A 25895-nucleotide genomic window follows, 5' to 3' on the forward strand; every position below is an offset into this window, starting at 1 on the left:
GAAAATCTGGAGTAAAAGTAATATTTCTGTGTAATTAGATATAGTTTAAAAAGAGCCTGTAGTCAGCTCTATAGCAGGGTAAAATCAGCTAAATCCCACCATAGTGAACAGGGCTAAAGCTCCATTGGACAGGACGTAAAGCGATGACATCATGACTCACACGTATCTGTCACTTCCTGTCAGTAGCTTAAAAATCAAAATCACTTCCCTGACCAACATTTCTTCATCAATATTCTGCTTCACTGAACTAAAATGATATGTATTACTTACAATGGACTCTATCCATCTAAATAAGTCATATTTTCAAAAGCAATAAAACCATATGCACTTTAAGCCCTAATATATGGTCACATGTCTTATATTATGTACCTCCACAGTACAAATACACATTACTCCACTGCGTACCTACTAAACAGGTACAAGTTATTACAGATTGTTACTTAGCCGATCACATTGTACTGAATTTAGTAGGTACAATGCATCAGGGGTAGTGTTAAATAAATTATTACTTTACCTTATGTATTTTCACAAGAATACTCATATAGGCACTCGCGGCCGGTGGCGCCATCTTGTGTTCATGGCCAGAATGCAGGTCTAATTTAACTGATACTGGCTTTCATTCGTGATGTTGATGTACAGCTGTGTAAATATATTATTCGGCTTCAGTTCTTTACGGCTCCTCACAGCCAAACCATGAATGCAGGGTCACAACAGAAAGCTGTGCACATATCGCTAAAATAATCGGAGGTCACTTCTTCCCGCTCTGATCAGCCTGAGGCCATGCAAACGTATTTCCTTAGAGCTTTTTCACGAGTTTTCCGTCTACACCCATTTTATTTCCGTCATTCTCTGCGACGGGGTGATTAAATCATCTCGAGACCCCCACTTTGGGAACCTTAGAGATAGTGCCTGCACAATGATACATCCATTCATCATTGTCTTTGATATGAATATTACTGGAGGATTTTTGATGTAACAAAACACAGCTTCCAGGGCTTTCTTAAATAAATATGTCTTTAATTTGACAAAGACGCACGGCAGCCAACACCACAACCTCATTACTCGACATCCTTTAGGAATTTTAAAGTGATTTCTAATAAAGCTCAAAAACGGCCAGCTCCTAAACAAGACTGAAACTGCAAAAAACATTGTCAAACCACACCCTTTAACCAACAAAACAGCCCGCTTAAATAAACACAAACAGAAACACACATAAGGTCCATGTCGTACCCTGAGCCGATGCCAGACCGTCCCACCTCTCGCTCTGTGTGGGATCGGTGGGGGGGGGCATCCTCGAGCGCCCGTGTCCCGTCACGGGCCGTCGTTCCGAGTCTTAAGGCCACCGTTTTGTAAAGGGGCTCTGAAAAGCTTGGAGGAAATGCGGGGCTTCTGATTGGTCGCCACGCAACACCGGGGGGGGGGGGGGGGAGGCAGAGCTCTGTTTTTTGGGAGTTTTTTTGGAGTGGAATAAAGTCTCCATGATGCTTCTTTAACTCCACACCAGCGCTTTGGGGTGCGAGGAGTTGAGCTGCACGTTCTCGTAGCTGTCGCCGTTTCCCTGCACAGAGGAAGACCACATGGAGGGGGCGGGGTTTGGGGGGAGGAAGGAGTTTGGGAAACGTGGGTACATAATGAGAAAAGATCAGAACTTCTCGCTATGTGATAAACACAATAGACTCTTTCAAAAGACAGCTGAAAACAATGTGATGTATATTATATACAGTAGATATATTTAAATGCTTGCTGTGTCATTGAAATCATTGCCTTGCTTGTTCGAGCCTTTTTCCGCCCGTTTGTGGTAATTTTGTGATTTGTAAACTTGCATTTCAATATGCTGTATGTGCAAATAAAATCTAATCTAATCTTATTCTCTGAGGAATTTAAATGTAATACCAGTTTGAATCAAATTGCTTTCTAATGACATTGAAAGCCTTGATTTTGGTTGTTCATTTAACCTCCTAACTTCACCTTCTCTCCAGTTTGGCATTACCCAAAACTAAAAGCTTCTTGAAAAAAAGTGTCAAAGTAGCAACAAAAATCGGGACGGAAACAAAGGATGAAAATGCAACAAAAAAAGCATAATAAAAACGTGACCAAAAAGTGCAATAAAAACACAATAAAAGAGCGAAAGAAGCGACATGCGTGACAAGAAAGCGCCAAAAATGTGACAAAAGCGCAAAGAAAGCAACAAAAAGGCACAAAAAAAAGTGACAAAAAGCGTCAACAAGAAAAATCTGAAATCAGTTTGGTAGGTCTTAGCTTTCAAATTAGGCGTTACACTGGCCTTATGCTGTAAACTCCATGGGCGGGGGTTAAAGGAACTGGCCACCATTTTTACATACTGAGATATGTTCTTGCCTGAGCTTAGACAAGTCTTTGTGCGTGCCCTCAGATGTTGTTAGCATTTGACCTCTCCCAGTGTATTCCTATAGCTCCAAATGGGGGTGAAGTTGGAAGCGACCACGCTCTTCCACAAAGACCAGACAGGTACGTATCAACTAGTATGTAGAAATGGTGGCCTGTTCCTTTAAGAGGTGAATGACAAATAAAGCACCTTAAACTTGATTTTTGAATGCTCCGTGGAAACCCTGCGTTTCATTCACACTTTAATAATGCATTAAGTGACAATACAAAAATATTACACATTAAGCCTAATTTAGACATTCTCACTGAGGGGTGCATTCACTTTTTCAGTGTACAGTATGTTGGGGTGTAGTTTTCTGACATGCTGTCCTAAAGAATGATGTTACGGGGCAGTACCTTGGATGCCAGCGCCTTGAGTTTCCGGATGAGCGAGGGTTTGGAGTAGAGCACCTCGTCCTCTGGCTCCGCCTCCGTCTCGCCCTCCATCACGGCGCAGCTGTCCGCTCCGGGCAGCTCACACTCCTTATTGGCCGACATCACCAGGCGGGAATACTTGTACTCCAGCCTGGGGACGAATGGCAGCATTTTGAGACTGTAATACATGCCTTTGTGACGACCAGGTTGGATTACTGTAACGGCCTTTATGCTGGTGTGAGCCAGGGGGCGCTCTCTCTCAACTGCAGCTCTGCTTTTAACACTGACACGGAAACATGACCATATCTCAGCGGTTTTAGCTTCGCTCCATTGGCTCCCAGTCAGATTTAGAGTTGATTTCAAAATTCTTCTCTTTACTTTTAAAAGTCTGAATGGCCTCGCCCCCTCCTATCTGTCTGACCTGATTCAGCCTTACGCCCCCTCTCCTGCTCTCAGGTCAGCGGATCAGCTGCAGCTGGTTGTCCCAAAAACCACGCGCAAACCTCGGGGAGATCGGGCCTTCTCTGTTGCTGGCCCGCGGCTGTGGAACCAGCTGCCATTAGAGATTAGACAGGCCCAGTCCCTTCCTGTTTTTAAATCTCTCCTAAAAACGCACCTTTTTTCTCTGGCATTTAACGCAAATTGATGTTGCTGCTGTTGTACTTTTTTCCTCATATTTTTTACTGTAACTATTTGTATATGTTTCTGTGTGCGGCACTTTGGCCAACTGTACAGTTCTTAAAAGTAAAGTTGTAGTTATAAATTATAGTTATAAAAATAAAGTTGGTGTGGTATGGTATGGAATGAATACCATTACAACAACTGGGTCACTACACTGCAAAAGTAATTAGCTAGATTAGTATAAATATCTGAATTTGAACATAATAATCAACATTTTAGTTGTTTTTACTAGGTAAATTGTTCTTGGGCATTTTTCCTAGATTATTTCACTTGATCTGAGATGTTTCTGACTCGTTTCAATACATTTCGTTCTTATTTCAGGTCATTTTCTTTGCCAATGGGGTAAGAAAAACGGTCTACCTTAGAACCAGTCTGAAATGTCCTCAAACAAGCAAAGTAAACTTGGTCCGATCAGGAAAAATGTCTAAATTAGCGAAAACGCTCAAAACAAGATACATTTCCTCAATTCAAGTCATTTAAGACAATGCTTGACATTTACTTTTTGCAGTGTACAAGGTCAAATACCTACAAATATCAACTTCTTTTCCACATAAAAAGTTGCATAATGCCCCTTTAATGTTAAAACTTGAATATTTTTTATAATTGTCTATGTATGTTCCGGAAGGCTGTGATTTCTGTCGTGCACATTACACCTCGTGCCGAGATGCAGGCGGCACAACCACTAAGAGTTGGCACTTCAAACAGCCGACTATAGAGCAAACCGTTAAAAGCTCACCTCTTGTTCTTTTTCCAAAAGTAACAGGTGAGCGAGACCAGGAGCACTGCGCTGAGGGCCCCGAGAACGGCCCCCAGCTCGATCCACGAGTCCAGGCTCTCACAGGGGACGGACTTCTTCTGAGGGAGAGCCACCCCCCCCACGCACACCCGCGGCTCCGTCCACACGTACAGCACGTCCTGGGAGAGATCACATTATGTCGGTTGAGTCACGATGAGATCAAAACCGTGGCCCTCAGCTCGGGAGGAGTCCTGGGTGTGTTTTTTACGGGGTGTACCTGCTGGCCTCCTTTGCAGGCGCCCTCGATCCGGTGGTAGTCCTGTGGGGAGCACACAGGGCAGGCTGCCGAGCTCTGCCATAGGAAGTGGAAGGTGCAGCCGTCACACGTCCCAGCCGGGCACTGACTGGAGACACAGAGCCACCGGACACAAAGAAGGTCATTAACCTTTCTGACCACAGCTACTGTGTATATGACACTCAGGTCTCAGTCCATCACCGAATCCAACGCTTCAGTGTGTGGATGCTAAAGAAAACTTTCCCCAGCTGAACCCAGACAAAACAGACAAATGTGGTTGGAAATCTACTTAAACCCTATTTGCACGAGATTAGAATGACCTGGGGAAGTCGGTAAAACTGAAATTACTCCAAGACGTCAGGTCATTTTTATGTGCATTAGCACGGGATCAGCAATGTCAGTAATTAACTATTTTTCACTGATTTTTTTTTTGGCTTATTCATTCGTGATGCGAGCGCCAACTATCAAGTTTGTTTATGAGCGTCGCTTTAGCGTGAAAGTCTTTTTTTTACCGCATGGCAAACGCTACAATGAACTAGCCTGGAAAAATCCACAAAGAGTCCACATCAACTTGATTTCTACAGCGTAACATACACAAGCAAACAGGAAGCATAATAAACCAATCAGCGAAGGGCAGTCAGTGGCGATATTAGCGGTTTTGCGTTAATATGAAAAAAAAAAAAAAAAATTAATCATAAAACTCACTTATTGTCGATGTGTTTTTTTTCCCCCAACGCTGAATAGAAGAAAAAAAAAACCCTCGGCTCTCCTCATAGATTGTTATCGAGGGGATTTCCGCATCCCAAGAGTGACGCTGCTCATGAACATCACGTGACCTCAAATAAACGATTCTGATTGTACGGATCCGTTTTGGCAGGAGGGGTAACAGCCAGCTCCCTGCCTGTACACGGATATCCCTGTGTACAAAATATACAGAGGGATAATCATTCTGGATGTCAGGCAAACGGTGAACGACATCAGCGTCACTTCTGTGGGATTTAGCTCGGACAGAAAACAGTAGTTTCCTTTGTCCTTTTAATCCGTTCGCTCTGAAACAGCCTCCTCCATCTAAACTTTGCACCCAAAATATCCAAACTTTCCCGCAGACCCACCATGTTAGTCTGTCTAGCGTTGCCCTGTCCACAGCAGGACTAGTTCAGTACCGACAGTCTCAGACCATATAGTGCCTGTAGTAGTAGTAGTATTCACCTGGGCACTGAGATCTCTCCTGTGGCGCTCTTGTCGGGGTCACAGCGAAGTCGAACTACCACCCTCCGGCCCGCGGCGCATGAGGAGGTGGCCTCCAAAGACCTGCACCGACAGGAAAAGTTGATCATCAGAACTTTTAGATAAGTGTTAGATCTAACCCAAAGACAATAAAGTGATGGTGCGCGTTTCCACCACAATGTCCTGTGTTTTCTGTCAATACAGAAATGCTCGATTACCTGTAGTAGAAGTTGACGTCAGGGATCTTCTTTGACGCCTCCGGAAACAGTTCAGGTTGTGCCGTGATGTCACCCAGAGTGTTCTCTACAGTGGCTCCTGCCAACACAGAGAAAACCTCATTCACTTTGTGATCAGAAACAACAAAGTCCAGCTTTTTTTTGTACAGCAGAAATAAAAAGGTTAAGCCTAAATCCATGACTGACATGCTCTGGAACACTATGGAGGCTCGTAGCGGGTCCGCTTCGTAGGAGGAGATAGAGCAGCCATGGAAATTTTACAGGCCACATGGGATAATTACTATGACTGGGGCTGAATGGATAACCGGCTATCTCTTGTATATCTATGGGGACAAAACACAGGCTATTTCCTTTGGTGTCATTATTGAAATGTTGAATGAATAAAGTTCTTCTTCTTTTAAGTTCTCACAAAAATACTATTCAAATAAAGTACAGATCCTCGAATAAAGTACAGATCCTCAAACGCTGTACAGTATTATGGTAAATGTACTTGTGAAATGGAAGGAGGATAAACTACTCATTGGATGAAGGCAGTAGCGGTGAGAGTAAAGTGTTTTGTTTAATGTTTTAAAATTATTAAGTAGTAGCTCATGTAAGTGATTCATTCAAAAAGCTGCCATCTTTAAGTCTCTCCTGTGTGCAATGAAATGTGTCCTTTCTGATAAAACTCCTAATGTTGTGAGGTTTGTCGACAAAGTGGTGCACAGACCCATGAAGGTGTCGGCCAGCGTGATGGACTGGGATGAGAGGGAGGTGTGGAGGCCCCGCCCACTGGCCGGGATGATGGTCGACTGACAGATGAAGGCTTTGACGGAGGTGCTTCCCTCCTGTTTCCCGTTCTGGGACTCGTACAGCGACAGGTCGGTCACGTTGTCTTTGCATTCTGCCATCTGAGGAGGGAAACGGGACGGTTATCAGGAACAACGTCAAAAAGCGGCTTCGATGATATCGCCTCACCTGTCCTCCGCACAGGCTGATGTTGTAGAGGTGGTAGTACTTGGTGCCTTTGGAGGTGAAGCTGGGCCCGTTCATGAGCGCCCCCACAGGCCGCAGCGCGCCGAGGTCGTACGTGCGCGTCAGGTTCCCCTCGCTGTGGGTGAACCGGCAGTCACTGAAGCACAGGCTGTGGTCCTGGGAGCAGCAAACAAAGCATAGATGGAAAAGGCTTAGATATTTCCTGCGACCTCGGCTGGCAGCAATGGGGATTTTGTAGTAGTGGCTCTCTCTCTTTTTAAGAAGCTAGCCAGAAAACACATGTTGTCTTAGTCCTAATGTGCTTAGAAGTACACATTTCAGATAAAATGACATATTTCCAGCAGGATTCATCTTAACCTTTGAAATGTGTGTCAAATGAATAAAACATTGAGCCTAAAATAGTTTAAAAAAGGTTGCAACTGTCTTGCCAAGTCATTATTTTTGTGCAAAAACCTTTAACTCATTGTTGTCGGTTCCTTAAAGATACATTATGCAACTTTTTAGGGGAAAAAAAGTTTGGATTTGTAGACCCCATTGTATAGACCCCAGCAGCTTTATGGGTGGTTAACTTGGCACTTTTACTTTCCATCACAGTGGCCTCTCAGGATTTTTAGGGTTTCTGGTAGGTTTTCTAAGTGGAATGTATTATGTAACCATGGACACCGATCCATCAGCAGTGAAAACCTGCCAGTAACCCCCAAAAAACAATTGATCCTAGAAGCCTCGGTGATGGAAAAAAGTTGCATCATGCACTTTTAACTATTTCTTGTGTTTGGCCAGCTCGGCTAGTACTAGGCTAGCGCATGTCTATGGTAACTAGTAGCCTGCATTAAACAGTATTATAGCATTAAAATACATTGTAATGCCATTAAAACTAAGAGTGCAAACATTTCAAAACGAGGTTGCAATGCACCCTCTTGCACCCCCGTAGATCCGGGCCTGCCTGAGGCAAACTAGACTACCGATATAATGTCTGTGTTGAATGAATAATTTTTTTTTAATTTGCATTTAAAAGAACTTGTATTTGAACAGCTTCAGCTTCCTGGTTGTAAGCGGAAGTGGAATTCACAAAGGAGCTTTCTACAAATCAGATATGGCAACGTTTGGAGGACGACCCCATGATTTTGAAGAGGTTTTCAATGCAGGCGACTAGTTACCATAGACATGCACTAGCCTTCAAACTAGTTCAAACTAGACTTCAAATATAAGGACTGCATGAATAAAAAAAAACAGATCTCCAGAAACACTCTGGATAACTAGGAAATGAGGCCCTATGTCAGAAATCCTGAAATATCTCTAATACTTGATGGGTGCTAGTCTGCTGTCGTCCCACCTTGTCGCTTTTGCTGGCAGGCCCGCAGGCCTGGCACGCGTCGGGCCCCGGGGTGCTGTGGGGGGTCAGGTAGGTGTTGGGGGGACACTGGGTGCACTGGCTGGTCTCTGGGTTGATGTAGTGTCCGGGTGGACAGGGCACACAGGGGGAGCTGGAGCTGGAGGGCCGGCTGCTCACGGCGCAGGCTCGACACCGAGACGACACCCCGTCCACAGCGTTGCTCACGGTGACGGTGTAGATCCTCGCCACGTCGTTCACATAGCGCCGTGTCTGCGAGAGGCGGAGAGGGGAACGAGGGAGTTAGAAACTAAATTACAGAAAACGACCACTACCAAGTTATCTTCTGTAACTAGTGTTTGTAAATGAAGTTGTTGCACCGTCAATTTTTACTGCTTACGCTACGACAAAAAAAAAAATTTTTTTTATTGAAAACAGCGTATTTAAAGGCCATTTAAAATAAAGGGGGAAGCCACTAAAGTTTACTGGCAAATGTCACAACTTGCAGGGTCATTTTTCACAGATATGCAAGAAAACTAGCCTGAAAGCTCACGATGCTGATACATTTTTTTAATAATTAGATGCAGTGTTTCCCCCAAAATGTTTAAGCTTACAACATACTAAATACTCATTTCTAGAAAAAAATTTTTAATAGCTTTTGCATTTGGTATTTAAATGTCCCATTTAAAGCAATACTACACAACATTAAGAGTTATATATTGTCAAAGCACATTCTGCCATACAGCTTGCTTTGTTCCTGCTTTACTGTTATTCAAGTCTTGCTTTGACACAATTTGGTAAAAAAAAAAAAATAAACATACAAAAGATCTTTGTATATTTGTTTGCAATATCCAAGACAGTTATATCCAATATTGCACTTTTTTCCACACAGTGTCCGGCCCTATTTGCCTCCAAATGAAACCACAGCAAAGCAAACAGCACTCCCCCTGTTTGTGTTCAGTGAACACACATGACCTAAGCCCTGGCGAATGTTTGCTCTGCGATAGCGGGCTCTCCCAGCGGCTCCACCTCAGCAGCAGTGTGGACAGAGCGGGCTCACCTCCGAGGGCTGGTTGGTCCTCTGGAAGGCCCAGGTGTAGGACACGGAGGCGTTCTTGGTCATCACGTGAGAGTAGGAACGCTTGCTCTGGCTTTTAGCCCACGACTCCACCACCGTCGTGCTCTTCTTGTTCACGTCCTGAGGAGAAACCGAGAAACAGAGAAGGGCTGGGCAGTGATTCCAGTCACCACTATACCAAACATTTTTCATTGTCATCTTTTTTTTACACTTTACACTTTATTTTAGTCTTTAGTCTATTTTTATTTCCATTTTAAAATGTAGGTCTCTGATGCACATTTTCCTTTGTTGTTTGATAGCGCATGTTCTTCTTTCTGTGCCTTACTGTGTTTTTAGGAGCTGCTGTGACCAGGAAATTTCTCCAAAGTTAAATCATTAAGGTTTATCTTGATGTTAAATAATGCCCATTAAAACCAACTTTTAAGTTCATGAGTAATAGTTTATAACATTTTTTTTTTCTTTTTTATTCTTTAAGCCATAATGTAAATCCCCATCATGGTCCTGTGGTCCACATGCGGCTATTTAAAGCTGCTCTGATGGAAAAAAGGACAACAAAACAGTGTATTTACATTAAGAGCTACCAAAAATTATATATAAAACTAAACTAAGTGCAAGAAGTGACAAATCATTAGATTTTTTTTTCAATATTTCCTACTAAAATCAATCAATAATTTTATGCTAAATTAAACTAAATTTTAATATTTTATTAATAATCATACAATCTAATGAGCTCAAGAAAAAAAGTACTTATTGTCTGCAGATAAATTCATTTTTGTGGCTCTTTCTGATTTACATTTGGTTTGAAACGGGTGGAAGTGGCTCTTTTGACGCTTATTCAGGCTTTTAGATAGATCGTCCTAGAAGATGACAGAAAACATTAAAAATGGGCATTTTTACCAACAGGACATTTCTTTGTGGCTGATGATCGTGATGATCGCATTTCAACTAGTTTAGTTGATTTTATACTCCTTAGCCTTGATCTTTATTGTAGTATAACTTTAAATAACATATGTCCTAATACTATGCTAATGTTTAATGATATGATAAAATGCAGTTATATTTTAGGCCAGTAGAGCGCGCACTTCCTCCTTTTAGTGGTCAGAGCTCAAGACAAAACCACTTTACTTCAAATCATGTGTGACAAGTCCTGGCCAGTGCCACCCAGATGAATTCAAAACATTTTCAAACAGAAATATCCCTCACCATCATGAAGTAGAGTTCACAGTCCGCGGTGCACAGCGTCTCAAACTCAAAGGTGATGCGTCCGTACTCTGTGGCCGACTGCCCCGACATGGACGTGGGAAGTCTGAGGAGGAGGAGGAGGAGCACAGCAGGGGCATTCAAATGGGAGTAAATGGAAGATTGATTGAAAAAAGACAAAAGACAAAACAGAGGAATAACCAAGTCTCCATGACGCCCACAGAAACTTTTGCAGGACATCTCTGTCTGCAGTCTATGAGCTAAAAACAGCAAAAACCCAGTGTCCCTGAAGCCTCTGTTCTTGCTAAAAAGCAGCACATTGCGGCTAAACAAACAAAGCTAGAGACAGAGAAGTGAATTGTGCCTTGTTGAAGTTGAAGTCTAGAATTGCAACAGTGCTAAAACACCAAACTTAACTCTTACATAAAGGGTAATAACGATTTGGAAACAGATTTTGAAAAAAAAAATAGTATTCTTTTTGCCTCTGCCCTACCATTCCCTGTCCATTCCACGCACTGAAGTTAGTCTGGTCACGGAGCAAGCAATTAAAATTAAGTTTTTTCTCCCTCTACATGTTTCAACAATGTCCTAATGTGTAGAATGAGCCCAGACCTGTTCACCACAACTGCCTCTAAAATCCTGCACTGTCACTTAAAAAGGTGTTCATTCGGGTCCGAAGTGCCGTCATGCACGAGGTTAATATAAAAGATGCAGTTACACGTATGACCTGAGGTGGCAGTAGTGAATATAAAATGGCTAACTTGCATCTAGCCCCTTTAAGCATGTCAAACCACTTCTGTTACAGATCCAAAACAATTTGAAAACTACTTGTGATAAAGGCCCCGATCTTCCGCCTGGCGCAACAACAGCTTTCTTTGCTCAAGGCGAAGTTGGAATCTTGCTTTTGCCATTCGCCAAGAGGTTGAGGCTGAGGTGTGCTGCGAAAAGCGCTGACTACAATGAGCACCTTCTCTTCTCTACATTAATGTCGCACAAGCTGCCGCAGGACAAACTACAAACTATTTCCCCCACTGTGAGTTAAACACTGTCCAGCTCCCGAATATACTGATGGTCACGGTCTAGCCCCAGCTTTAAAGAGCGCGGGGAAAACTCTATTGATATTTTTTGACGACCTGCTGCTTGGCTCTTGCACAACGCAGCCGTATGCATATCAACAGACGTCTAAAAAACACGAGTAAAAATGAGCTGAGGCTGCACTCACTTGAATCCAGGAATGTGGATGTTGAGGATGAGGTAGTCGTTGTCGGAACTTCCAGCTCCGCTCTGGACGTAGCCCCTGGCAGCTTCCCAGCCTGAGAGACACGTTCCTCCGTCAGTCCGGAGCTCACACAAGTGCAGCACTTACTATCCGGACGAGCGCACTCACCGTTCATGGTGTCGCACTTGGAGTTGCCCACGTTGAAGCAGGACGACTTCATGTTCGGAGGGAGAACGTTCCACCATTTGAACTCATAGCCGGGGGTGGGCTCGGTGCCGGCCGGACACTGCTTGCACGCTGGGGAGGGTCAAAAGTCAATTAGACAGGCTTCAGCCAGAGTCTTGTGCTGTAGCCTGTTTTAGACCTGGTTGAGATCTGGTTTCGTCCTAACCTTGACGGGCCTAGTTCTTCTCTGGTTGAGAACGGAGACATGTTTTTGTCCTGGTGAACGTTTGCTTTGTTCTAGTCCAGTTTTAGACACCTGAGCGGTACGATCACCTAAGGCAGTGAAGCTTTGGGATAACCTTACCCTGCTGCTGGATTAGGGCTGGGCCAAAAAATAAAATCTACATTTTTTTTTACTCTGTATGGACAATTTTCTGCTCACATGAAGAAAACTGCTCAGAGTCCAGCCCATTTATATTTAGATTCATCATGCAATCATTTAAAATAGCTATTTCTGTTTTAAATATGCCTTGTTTGCTCTTAAAAAGTAAAACTTCATAATAAGCCACAGAGTTTTTAAAAGTGTTCTACTTTTATCCTCCTCATGACTCAAGCGCTGCTCTGATTGACATCCATCTACATCAGGGGTGTCCAAACTTTTTTCATGGGGGGCCGCATACTGAAGCGTACACAGGGTGAAGGGCCATAGATCGGTGGTTAGTGCCTTCATGCCAGCTCTGTCTCACAGTAAAAGGTTAGTTGTTTGGTTAGAATTGTGTAGAACTATTACATTTCAAATAAAAAGGACTATCTCTGATGATGTGTCCCGATTCAGCAAGAAGGCAGAGGGCCACCAAAAATTGGTCTGAGGGCCGCATTTGGCCCCCGGACCGCACTTTGGACACCCCTGATCTACATGGAGACACTCACATTGGGGAAAGGGGGCGGTGTTAGTTTGGAGCTATCCCTAGGATCAGACAGGATGAAAAACAAAATGTTTTAGCAGAAGAAAACTCCATCGCGCAAACACAACACGCAGCCTTTGTGAAGCAGCAGAGATTGTCCGAAAGTCGCTGGTTCCTCCACTGGTGTCATCTCTAAAACAGTCGCTTTGGAGAGGTCTGATCAGCTGCAAAATTTGAAGTGGACATGGAGTGATGGACACAAGACCCAAGACAATCTAGCCCTTTTCCACATCGTCTGTTTTCCGCAGTGATTTATCGCCCAGCCCTACACTGGATCTGAATTTTCAGTCTCACAAATAATCCATCTTGGAAGGCTCAGGCTGACACACACGGGCTCAAATCCACTGCCAGACATTTGGGCCAATAGAACCAGTGGGCGGATTTTACAGCAAGCATTTTTCTCAACACAACAATGCCAATGGAAAAACACGAGGTATGCTGCCACTAACAAAGATGAACACTTACAAACTTATTTTTTTAGTGCTTTGTTATTTAGCCACGTTTTTCAGACTAGCAGTGATTGGCTAAAATGATGTGCGCCTGATCCAAACAGCGGCCAATCTCCCAATAAAAGTCGGTCTTTTTCTCTAACGATGTAAACCAAAGCTTTTCCTGATGCTTTCCTTTGAGACCAGAACAAGCCATGGAAATATTAGTTTCGAATGATAATAAAAACTGCACTGATCCTTAAAATGCTCACCAACAATAAAACAATTTAAAGTTAATTTTGGTGTAGGTTTGAGTTAATTTTTGTTAGCGTTTGTGACTAGGTAAAAGCCTAATTTGTTTTTCTAGTTATGGAAAACAGAAACCATAGAAAACAGAAAACAGCGGGAGAGAGAGTGATAATAAGCTTCCGTACGGTTCATCCCGTCGGAGTACGTCCCCGGGGGGCAGGGGGAGCAGGTGGCTGTGTCGTTGTTATAGTAACCAGGGTTACAGGGCGGGCATTGCTCGCGGTCACCGCTAGGGGGCAGTGTCACGGCTCCGGGGACGTTCTCCAGGCAGATCTGGGGCTCCATCCACTTGTAAATCACCTGGGTCTGGGAAGGGATGGAGAGAGGAGCGTCAGAGGAAAGCGTAGAGACGTGTGCGATAGTGGCATCGGTGACCAAGATGGCGGCTCATGTTGTACCTTGCCTTCGTGGTCGCAGGCCGTGTGGATCTGCATGTAGTCCTTTTCGGAGCAAGGGTTTTTGTGCTTGCACTCGGGCGAGCCCTCCACTTTAACAACACACACAGAAATACAGTTAGATCTTGTATAAAATAGGTTACTTTAAAATAATTGGACTCAAGTAGAACTACAAATTTGTGCTTAAAAATGTGTGCTTAAAACGCTACTTAAAGGGGCTGGAAGCAAGTTTGCCATTTTATACTCACTACTGCCACCTCAGGCCATATGTGTAACTGCACCTTCTATATTAAGCTCGTGCATGACGGCAATTCGGGCCGAAGTGACACATTTTTGAGTGACCGTACAGGATTTTAGAGGCAGTTGTGGTGAACAGGTCTGAGCTCATTCTACACATTAGGACATGGCTGGAACATGTAGGGGGAGGAAAATACTTAATTTTAACATTTTTAAACTCCTTATAATCCCTTTAAAGAGACTAGATGCAAGTTGGTCATTTCTATTCTCACTACTGCCACCTCAGGTCTTACGCATAACTGTAGGTTCTATACTAAGCTCATATTTAACACCTCTGAGAGACAGTGCAGGATTTTAGAGCCAGTTGTGGTGAACAGCTCTGAGCTCATTCTACACATTAAGACATGGCTGGAACATGTAGGGGGTGGAAAATACATTATGTTAACATTTTTAAACTCAGAATAGTCTCTTTAAGCAAAAACTTTGTTAAAATAATAATGTGAGTAATGCGTGACTACCTGAGCGTAAGTGTCTTACTCATATTCTAGTGTTGACCAAAGGCACAGACATTTCAAATACATTTAAAAATATACATTTATAAAAATAAAAAAAAAGAAGAAGAATTAGACTGAATATAGAACAGAAGATAATATACAAGAAATGCATTGGAGTTCATATTAAGAGTGGGAAGAACAACCCAACATTTGACTCAAGTGAGAGTTCAGCCACTTCAAATTAAGATTACAGGCACCAGTAAAAAGTACTTTGTGATAAACTACACCAAGAAGAACAGTTGAAAAAAAAGGTTCAATACTGCAAAGAACTACCAGAAACTGATCCAGACCCACCCCTTCTCTCCCTCTCATTTTCACTCCCTCTCAGAAAAAGCAGCTCTAATAGCCTTGGATTTTAGGATTTGTCATTTGAAAAAGGCTTTTTAATTAAGAATTAAGCTATGAACAGCTCTGCCAAAACCAGCAGACAGGATTGGACACAGACCTGGCAACACCGTTCAACCCTTTTCTCTTTTGTTTTTCTCTCTCGAATTATTGACAAACTTGGAATATTTCCGGTCTATACATCCTTCTTCATCACGGCTGTTCTCACCGGCGTACTGGGTGGTGCCGTCACAGGGGGTGCAGGAGCTGGCCCCATGCCCAGAGAAGGTGTCCCGAGGGCAGGCTTGACACGCCGAGGACCCAGGGGCCCGGCTGAAGGTCCCAGGTTTACAGGGGAAGCACTCCGAGGTGTAGGCCACTCCTAAAGACAGCACGAGAGAAGGGGGCGATCACACTCACATAAAAGAGTGATTCCCACAGTCAATATTCAAGAGGTGTGACCCATATAAAACATTCACTTCACTTCAATAAAATCTCCAGTTTTAGCATCAAAAGCACAGTTTCTCCAAGACTCTCAAATCATGTCTCATTCAGAATTATCTTTATTGAATTAAAATGGTTGATTTGACATTATATGCTCCTCTTCAGAGCAACATTCCTTGTTAAATTTAATGTTTTCGACCCACTAGTTAAGAAACCGCTAGTAAAAGTACCCACAGTGTGTTTTCTCACCATTAAATCATCTACAAGACATTTTTCAGGCGATTTGTCTGTAGGAATTACCAAATACTATTTATATTTCTTACATTGTCTTACATTGTTTTATTTGTACTTATTTGACCTTTCATTGCATGAGTGGTCAGCATGGCGCCTTTCTTTTCCATCACAGTGGCCTCCATGATGCTCCAGGGTCAGTTGTTTTTAGAGTTTCTGGTAGGTTTCCACTGCTGACCAGAAAACCTACAAAACAAGTGATGCTGGAGCGTTGTAGAGGCCGTCGTGATGGAAAGTAAAGGTTAAAGTTTTTTAAAAAAAACAGGCAACTCCCGTCAAGACGATTTCTAATGTCCTCAAGCCTGGTCATTTTATCGTCTGTATGATATCCCCATCTAGTTGTAAAATTCCCCAGTAAAACACCCCCACAATCGTCTTGGAAATGGACTGACCTTCTATCTGGATGTTTTTCAGGAACACGGGTTTGACCACTTTGCTGCCCATGACCACGCCGCCGGTCCTCCAGTACAAGATGTTGGTGCCCGATTTCAAATTCACCTAAAAAAAAAATGAAACAAATATCTGGAATTATGACATCAAATTGTGGAAGTAAGTTGACCCTGAACTGGTCGCATTGACTCTACCAGCTCCCAGGACATAACTGGGACGTTTGTGTGTCATTTTTTTACATTTTTATTTTGATTGACCGTTTCATTGGACACGACAGCATCTCCCTCCTTTTGGCTCATGGAAACCTACAGCGTTTGAGCCGATGCCAGCCTCTGAATGTGAACACTTCCTGGTTGGAGCCGCCCGTTCCTCCCTGTAGGCTCCCTCGTGTCGTAGCCCAAAGGAAGACTCCCCTCTGCATCAGCAAAAGGTCTGTGAGGGCGAGGTATGCAGGTTTTGTTCCAGACAGTGATTTACAGTCTCCAGACCAAACATTTCCTCTTGTAGCAAAGCCAAATTATTCATACTACAATTATCATACTGCAATTTAGCCTGTACCACCACTACTGCGAGTATTTAAGAATGAGGGGCAAACCACTGTGTTTCTCGCTCTGCTTTTGACCACTGCTTTGGGACGGTAACATCACCCGCGCTTCTCCTGTGCCTCCAAAATCAGGCATAGAATTCAAGTATGATTTTCTGCGACTGAGGTTTTCTGTGGTCCACATTACACCATTCCAAACACAAGTCCAGTTGCTGACCCTCACACTACGAGACACGAGTCTCTGCGATAATTTCGACTAGTCAGAACTCGGCGCGACAACAGCTGTACGCGATCGTCCCCATTTTTGTTTGCTTCACTCTTTTTCTACGCATAGCCTCCCCAGCATGTATATTAAACAACGATGGAAAAATGAGGTTGGAATTAACCTTTCTGAAGAGGATTGGTTACATCTGTAAAGACATATTAAACTAATTACAGGATTACAATTAGGAAAGACTTTCTCCGTGTTTTACCTTGGAAATACAGAGACAGAGACAGTGAGTTTGCCAAGAAGAGGCGGCGACATCAACACTCTTCTGTTAAGGGAAGCTTTCTGGATTCACACTTTGGACACACTGAGCCCTCGGGATCTAAATGAAGACTTTGATATCAGACCCTTTCTATAATTTAAATGTCGGTACTCCAGTGCTGTGGTTTCTCTATTCTCTGCACCATCACTGCAGTGTTGTTATTTATTTACGTCAACTCCCTTTTTATTTATCTTGTCATACTACGTTGGTCACTAAAACACTATTTACACATACTTAGATCAGCTTATCTGCTACTCAGCATGACAGGTACCCTGAGATTGGCATAACCACTAAATAAAAAAATACTTCAAGGTTTCATACTAAACAAGATTGTACTTATATCTTTAAATGTACACATTGTAAGTAATTTGTAAATATTGCACTTTTCTCTGTATATTTGGGTTTCTTTTTCCCCTCTTCAGAAATCATGTGACTGTATCATGTGAAGGCTCAGGTGACTTCGCCAATCACACCCTGTAAGTACTGTGTGTATGTGTCCTGGTCCTTCATGTCTGAGGAAGGGCCAATGCCCGAAACATTGCATACAGTGCAAGCAATAAAAACTTTTTGGAAGCTATTTAGTTGTTGCGGACACACTTTTTCTCCTTGTGTTCTACTCTGATCCTGCACACGATTCAGACTGGATGTGCGTGTTTTGGTTTTTCTAATGCTATTACCTTGGAAATATAACAAGTGGACTAAGAAAGGAGGACCGTATATAGTATTATGGAGACACTAGCTTTTCTCTGAGGCTCAGAAAAAAATGTCGGCAACACATCAAGCAGTTCCAATATACTGTAGTCATACAAAGTTCACAACGCATGAGCTTGACCGCTTCAGACGGACATGGGGAGAGTAAAAGCATGTGACCAGTCGGCCCCTGCTCAGCTCTTACCCTCTGAGACCCCCACTCTCCGTGACTGGTGAGTTTGAGCCATTTGGTGTCGGCCGCTTGGTCCATCTCCTGGCACTGGTCATTCTGGATCTGCAACAGCCGGACATGCTCAGTCCTTACAGGTTTTGGTTTGAGTAGTAAATAGAACAATACAGTATAAGGTTTCACAGCTTTAGTATCGGTGGGATTTCTAATGGATAAACTCACGAAGAACTCGAAGAGCAGGTTGTTGTCGGGGTACTGGTAGTCGAAGCTGACCGAGCCCTGCTTCTTCAGGTGCACTGCGTAAATCAGAGACACGGTGCACTCGTCTCTGTTGGACTCCAGGTAGTTCCCCTGAGGCAGCCACGATGAACTGCACAACACACAAGCGGCACACTTATACCACCAGATCAAGTCTTTTAAGGCGAGACACTACAGGTGAACAGGGAAATAAATCGCATTTACAGAAACAGTTTGAAACTTTAAAAAAAAAATGCACTGCAGGTTTTCTGCCATTTTATGTTTTCATACAAACAAAGCACTTTGTATATAAAAAAAAATGTCTAAATATGAATAAAATCAAATATTGGCTAGTCAGGTTCAAAATCAGGGTTTTATTTTATTTATACGAGTCATGGCGACGCGTAAACAAACAGCAACTTCCTTCTCTCTTGGTACTGCAGTGTTTTTTCACAACTGCATTTGTAGTTTCTGTGATCTTTGCTGTGTTTTTGTGGAGGTTCAGTGGATTTTTTTTTTTTACTGCAGTCTGTACCGACCATTTTAGGAAATAGCTTTTTAAAAAGTAATGGAGCAGCTAGCTTATGAGCGCATGGTATTTGAGACCTACAAATGTCTTCTTCTGAAACAGAAGAAGACATTTGAGGCACCAAGAGCCCCCCACAGCTGCAGGACAGTGTTCGGCATCACAAGGGGCGCTACAGGAAACAAAAAAGGGACCAACAAGGAGGTATCCGGGCAAGACTCACAGCAAAGACACATAAATCTTCTATCCGTACTATTATGTTCTGCTAAGCTCTTCCCGGAAGACGGCGAAAGACTGTGGTTGAGTGGAGGGAGCTGCGCAGGAAGAAGAGGAAAGAGGAGCTGACCAGTGCAGGACACCACGCTCTGAAACAGACATTTGCGGCGGGCATCTTCCACAAAGGAAATGACCATATTTGGATCTTATCGGGGCTCTCACATGGACACCAAACACCAGTATTTTTGAATGGGAAGGCGGCGATGTTGTTGTGCCTTCCTGACAAAATCCCAAGCACCAGCCGACAAAACGGCACAAAAAAACAGCATAAACTTTGTTCTGTTTATCACCACTGCCACACACCCACCTGTTGCAGCTCAGCCGGTCACTCGTGTGGGCGGTGGACTCCACAGACGTCGCCACGCTGCTGAATCCGGCCGGCAGCGCGTCCCACTGGTCAAAGCGCACCCCGCTGCCCAGCGAGTAGCTCCCGGCCGCACAGGGGGTACACTCCTGGGCAGACATCTCCAGGAACTGTCCCGCCTGGCAGGAGAACGCTGCAAACACGCAGGCTTAAGGTCACAAAGTGGAGACGCTACACACGGCCAATCAGGTCACTTTAGGCTTTTGGTTTGAAGGCAACTCGGCATCAAACAAAATGCCACGTGAGAATAAAGTCGCACGAGCCGACACTAATGCCATTCCTCCCCTTTGTTCACTCGCTCTCCCTCTCCAGAGCCCCGCGGGCGTTTTCTTATCTTTCTTGACATGAACCATATCAGCCATCTTCAAGCTAAGCCTCGTACAAGTGTCAAGTGACAGTGTATTCTGCTCACGGCGGTGGAGTCTAATCCATATCGTTACAATGAGGCAGCACAATTATTATGCGCAACATCATTATGTACCTCTGAAAACTACAAAAGAATCTGCTACGAGGATTAAAACATTAATCACAAATCAGAGCATCCAACTACAATACTTTGTTTTTAACCCAAACATAAAAAAACATTCACCAAATCAGGCTTGATCAAGTTCAGCAACTGTGGGATTTTCTATTAGGAGACTTTATTTTCAAGACATTCATTTTTAGCCATTCATTTGCACTTTTGCATATATTGCTTTTACTAATGATTATAATTACATAGGAGTAGGAGCTACAGACGAGTCCATTAAGTTTCATCATTTGAGGGGCAAAAAAAATATTAAAACTTCCTCATTCTTTAGTGTACAGAAGAGGGAAAGAATAAATGTGACACTGACAAAGGCTTTCTGAGGTGCTGTCACTGCATGACCGAGAGCATTGTGTGAGATATCTCCAGATCTGAGCAAAGACCTTAGTCCGGAGGATTCTGCTTGAGGATGGGGCAATGGCACAGGTTTCTGTTGAAATCGCACACAGAGTTAGGAGAACCTGCATGTTGAACACAACTAAAGGCTACAATCCTAATCTTTGGTTTGAAATAGCAATAGTATCACTTTAGGTGTCATTACCATATTGGTTTATGCCTCTGCTGGCAACACAGGACTGTCACTTTGATGTCTGTCAGTGCTATGGTTTGTCAAAGGCTGTACTGCTAACTATGAGGAATGCTCATATTAACCTAAAAAGCTATGATGATATTAGACAGTCTACTACCAGGATGTTCGAGCTGTAATGTGGTTATTAAATGAGATGGTGAACATCTTACTGCACTCGGTGCCGTGGACAGGGCTGGGAAGACCGGAGCAGGTGTCTGGACTCCGGGGGATGGCCACTCTCCAGCGGGCCCCGTTGCGGTCACACTCCGTGTACTCGTAGTAGTAGTCTGCCTGCAAACACGCAACATTCACCTTAAAGTACATGTGACCGGTTCGACTCCTTTTTGACGGAGACTTTGCAAAAGATTTGAGCTAGTTTTGCCATGTTGAGATTTTTGCTCATATTTATTCTTTAAAAATGTATATGTGGAACGATGCTGTACCAATGGGCAATGACGGAGTACCAGTAAGGGGAGCATTAAACTCTCTCACTTCCTGTCCCTAATGTGGCGCGACAGATAAATCACAAATGTCAAAGAAAATAAACGTGTCACCAGCAGATGACAGAGCCCAGGTCAGTGCAGTGGTTAAATGTGCCGTCTCTCAGTGTGTGTGCCAACGCCTTGGAGACAGGTGACAGAGGAGCTCATGCTCGGGTTTATCTCCACTGGCTGTGTTAGAGTGGGGCATTCCGTCTCCATAGTGATGTTTCTGTGTGTTTCTGTGTGTATGTGTGCGTGTGGTAGTGAGCGAAGCACAGCAGGGGTCACTACACCATTCAAAATCAAGAGCTAAACAGGGTTCAGTATCATCAATGAGGAATTATTCCTTATGGTTTCGTCAGAAAAACTAAACTGAACTGAACATTCTGTCACAGAAATAGAAACAATATCTTGTTCACCATTGACATATAAATGAGGCAGAGGCCAAAGATCACTGGTCAGTGCAGTGAAACATTCACCCGGTGCGTTTAAGAGCAGTTTGTCTCTCAATAAAACTATAGTTTTTGAGGTTTTAATTAGAGTCCAACCGACATACTTTAATAAGATCAAATCGGCCTATGTATCGGCCAGGCCAGCCCCCTTTATATCGGTATCAAACCCCTAAAATCTGTCGGTCGGGCCCTAGTTTTAATCATGTGGAATTATTAAAAAGCACTATATCTGGAGATGGGAGCAATTCAGCAAGAAGGGCCAATATATATTTTAAATAAAATGCAAAGAAATATTTTTCTTTGCATTTTATTTTTATTTTATTTTTATTTTATTTTATTTTCCAGAGCCGTGCTGCCCTTGTACAAGCCATGAGAATGTTGTATGAAAATACCATGGTTAGTAAAATATCAGAATAAAAACTGACGTAGTCGGTCACTCCAGATACTATTGACAGCGCAGCTCAGGAGAACAGAGCAGACCAGCAGATTAGCATTGGCCACTAACTGCACTAACTGCACTTTGATAGCGATTATACTTGCAGCCATAGTATTATTTTGGTCACTGGCATGTGTATAATAGGGGGGATGTCCCAACTTTTCTGATCTAGGAGCACAGACAAAATATGTGACGTAAAAAATCATTATGAGAGAGTTAGTTTGTTTGTCCCCTTGCAGTAGTTTCGACACCGCCGGCTGCTATAAAGAGTGGAGGATATGGAGTTGAGGATAGGAATCATATTCATTTAATCCAAACATCTACTGGAAAAAATAAAACTTATTTTTTTTTCTTATTTGTTAATTATAGGGACAGTGCATATTAATATACATTATACATGTAAATATGCCAGAATTAGCCTAAGGGCTATTTTCCATCTGTAGTCCCTGGACAGTTAAAGGGAATAAAATCAGAATTACACACAACACACAATCTGATAAAATCCAACACAGTAAAATACTTTTTTTTAAGAAAAAACAGCACATAGAGAAACATAGAGTTCAGTGTTATGCATTTTATAATCTGCATTAGTTTATTGTTTATGTTGTCAAAAACCTTGACAACATCCCACGCACTATGGGAACAAGTCTGTGCAGTGAGAAGGGTTTTCATAATAGCACAATTCAACATTGCGGTGCCTCTAGTGACCAGGCCGTCCGTGAATTTAGCCTTAGCCGTGTGAAAAGTGCCCTTGATGCCAGTGCCCAGCCTTTATCTCAGACTGTGAGAGGCTGATGAGGTGTCCGTTTGAGCTTGACCAGAGGAAGGAAACTCGCTGGTCCAGGCAGGAACCAGATAACGCGAGGTTCAACACACTCCAGGGCATTGCTCGGACCGGCTCCTCCGTGTTGGGAAGAAGGAACGCTTTCTTCAAGCAACATATTTGTTAGTGACGACTGACACGGTATTTGTGATCATTCACTGCCAGTGCAGAGTCCTGGTTTAGTCACTTATCCTCCAGCCAGTCAGTCAGTGTTGTTTTTATTCTGGTTCAGTTCATTATTGCCCCTGTTTTTGTGGTCCATCGTTTTTAGTCTTTGTCAAGTCCTGTTTCCATCTTGGTTTAGTCTCAGTTTAGTCCTGGTCCAGTCTCGGTTGTTTGAGTGATGAGTTGCAAAAAACATGTGGCTACATTTGAGGCAAAATGAAGCTAGTGACAAATGATTTCTTCACATTTTCTTGCAAAGGACTCTCTCTATAATAAAAGTGATACAATTTCGCCAATGTTTCTTTAAATAAGTGCTTTTAATTCATGTATTTCTCATGCTTTCATCAATGAAAAACATACAAAAACTATGCTCTTTATTTAGTCCAGTTATAGTTATTTATATTTAGTCTTTGTTTAGTCCCGCTTCTCCCATGGTTTGCCCCAGGTCAGTCCTGATTCACTCCTAATCAGTTTTAGTCCTAATTGAATTGTGTGTCCATTCTTATCTTGGTTTAGTCCCATTTGCACCCTTGTTTAGTCCTGTGTTACTCACTTACTCTCTTTTATTTGTCCATCCTTTACCATCTGTACAGCCGTTGTCCTGATTTAGTCCAGGTTCCATGTTTTTAAAATCCCTGATTGAGACCCAGTTTGGACTAGATGAAACCACTGATTGCCACTCCCCCATCATCAAACACTTGCGGGCGTAGTCCTCCCAATGAAGCGAAATATTTGTTTATGATCACTGATAAGCAACAACACAGCATTATTCAGAATTTCCAGCACCACACAATCCGCATTAATCCTCAAATCTTTCCGAAACGCTCATTACGCACGGGCCCGTTTCCTGATTTTTACGCACGAACGCCATCAAATATATCACAGCTAATTCCGCGTTGATCCAGTGTAGCATCTTTACCTCCGTGCACTGGCGCTGTCCGACGGCCCCGTGGCAGTGGTGGTGGTGGAGGAGGGAGCAGAGGATGAGGAGAGCGCACGACCTCATCGTGGAGCATCGGCAGCCAGCAAAATTACGCACGAATGTGGAGACCGCGTTTACCCGTCAGAGCGTGAAAGCCGAGCGAAACGGCACAAGGAGACACGCGGGGCTTCGCTGCGCTCGACCTGGGGCAGATTGTCACCCAGTAGCCACCTGCGATTATCCTCCAGGAGCGCAGGCGCAGTCAAGCTGCTTCAAGCGGATCGATCTGGTTCCGGTCAGGACAAAAAAATGGCGTTATCATAATGTTTTGGAAAGCTTAGACAGACATTTATTTCAGTTTGGACGTTTTTCAAAGACTGCGGTGGTATTAGCAAACACTGATGTGGCAGTCTTGTATTTTTATTGTTTAAATACGTTTGTAAAACATTTGCGTGGCGCCTGGCGTTTCCGACAGCGGCGGAGTTGACGCTGCTCACACATCTCCGGGTCTGACGCTGCTGTGACGTTGCTAAAAAATGTTGTTAATTGATCAGAAATGAACTCTTCTGCCTGTTTCTTTCCTTGTTGTTAGTATAAAAGCTATAGGCTCTACACACAGACGGATGATGATGTCATTTGAGTCACGAGTTGTTATTTGTGAGCCCCTCTGGTGTGTTCTTTGGCTTTTATGAACAGGATTTCCATCGCTTCATTCCATTCTCACGTCGAGGGCTTTGGAGCAGTTTCCTCAAACACCACACGAGGGCGGCAGAGGTCTGGACCAGCCTCTTTACGGTGAGGTCATTTATTTCAGAAGGATGTTTGAGTCATGATGAATCCTGGCAGGTGCTGTTGTGTCCTTGGGCAAGACACCTCGCCCACCTTCTTAACATGCTTTGTTAATTCTGACAACATATTTGTATTTAGTCTTTTGACAACAACAAAAAAGACTAAGTTTTAGTCAAGATTTAGTCAAATAATTATTTTTAATTTTAGTCTATTAGTCGATTAAAATTGTATGTACATTTAGTCGACTTTGTGTCTAAAACATAATCTTTAATCTGGGTTATGGATGTTTCTCCCACATGAACAAAGCTCAGAGCTGTTCCTTTGGTGTTGAATTTAAATGATATGTCGCTCTTTCAAACTGTCCCTGTACGTTTGGATGATTGTCATATTTTAGTCAGTGAAAATATCTGAAAATTTTTGTTATATAGTTTTAGACTTATGAAAAACGTTGAATTTACTTTTAGTCTTAAAAATATGACAAAACATGTTTGTTAAAGAAATGAACACCTTGCACATGAGTGAGTGTTTGGTGGCGGTTGGAGAGGCCAATGGATGCGCAGATTGGTGACCTCGCTTCAGTCTATACCTCAAGGGCCTACAGGATCGAATGATGACTTGTGAAAAGCACAATGCAAATACATTATTGCTGTTGTTAATGTTGTTAATGCTCCGACTCTCCATAATCTGAAGACAAAGTTTAACTTGGCTCCCAGTTTGTCTGTTTATCCAGCCTTATCATGTCATTTCCTTTTATTTGTTTCAAAAGCGGCAAAACTGCCAAGTCGTCTGCCCCTTTGTTACTTCACAATCACTTACATCAGTTCTCCTGAACCTGTTTTGTTTTTTTAAGTCTGTTCCTTTTCAGACTGTAGTGACTTTCTCTTTTTCCAACACATTCTTGGATGTTTATTGGCAATATTATGTTTTGTCTCTTTAGAAACCCTGAAGATTTGACCTACGAGTGAGAAGAAGCCTCCGAAGAAAGAGGCGAAACGTCCTCCACTCAATCGACCCAGTCCAGACGACAAAATTTGATCACCTCTGCTACAAACTAAACAGAAAAGCCTTAAACCTGCCCAGTGCTCTTCACTCTTTTGCTTTTGTTAAATCTACATAAT

At 43.1% G+C, this 25895-nt stretch overlaps 1 protein-coding gene and 1 long non-coding RNA gene across 2 annotated transcripts; one reads left to right on the forward strand and one right to left on the reverse strand.

The window, feature by feature from the left end:
* Nucleotides 1-1017: 1017 nt before the first annotated feature.
* On the reverse strand, nt 1018-24214 carry elapor2a (endosome-lysosome associated apoptosis and autophagy regulator family member 2a). Its single transcript, XM_079567805.1, has 22 exons — nt 23986-24214; nt 20879-20999; nt 19558-19747; nt 18434-18581; nt 18227-18316; nt 16260-16365; nt 15362-15514; nt 14021-14109; nt 13748-13928; nt 11924-12052; nt 11759-11849; nt 10540-10642; nt 9319-9456; nt 8262-8531; nt 6911-7084; nt 6663-6843; nt 5936-6032; nt 5700-5801; nt 4473-4599; nt 4196-4374; nt 2761-2929; nt 1018-1558 (listed from the first exon to the last, which is right to left on the reverse strand). Exons 1-22 carry the CDS (start codon nt 24070-24072, stop codon nt 1490-1492), a joined length of 2994 nt encoding a protein of 997 aa, XP_079423931.1. The 5' UTR covers nt 24073-24214; the 3' UTR covers nt 1018-1489.
* On the forward strand, nt 24161-25895 carry LOC306971528. Its single transcript, XR_013793458.1, has 3 exons — nt 24161-24283; nt 24685-24783; nt 25715-25895. It is a non-coding gene; the product is annotated as an uncharacterized lncRNA (long non-coding RNA).

Source organism: Gobius niger (genome assembly GCF_951799975.1).
Source record: "Gobius niger genome assembly, chromosome: 12".
NCBI classification, from domain to species: domain Eukaryota; kingdom Metazoa; phylum Chordata; class Actinopteri; order Gobiiformes; family Gobiidae; genus Gobius; species Gobius niger.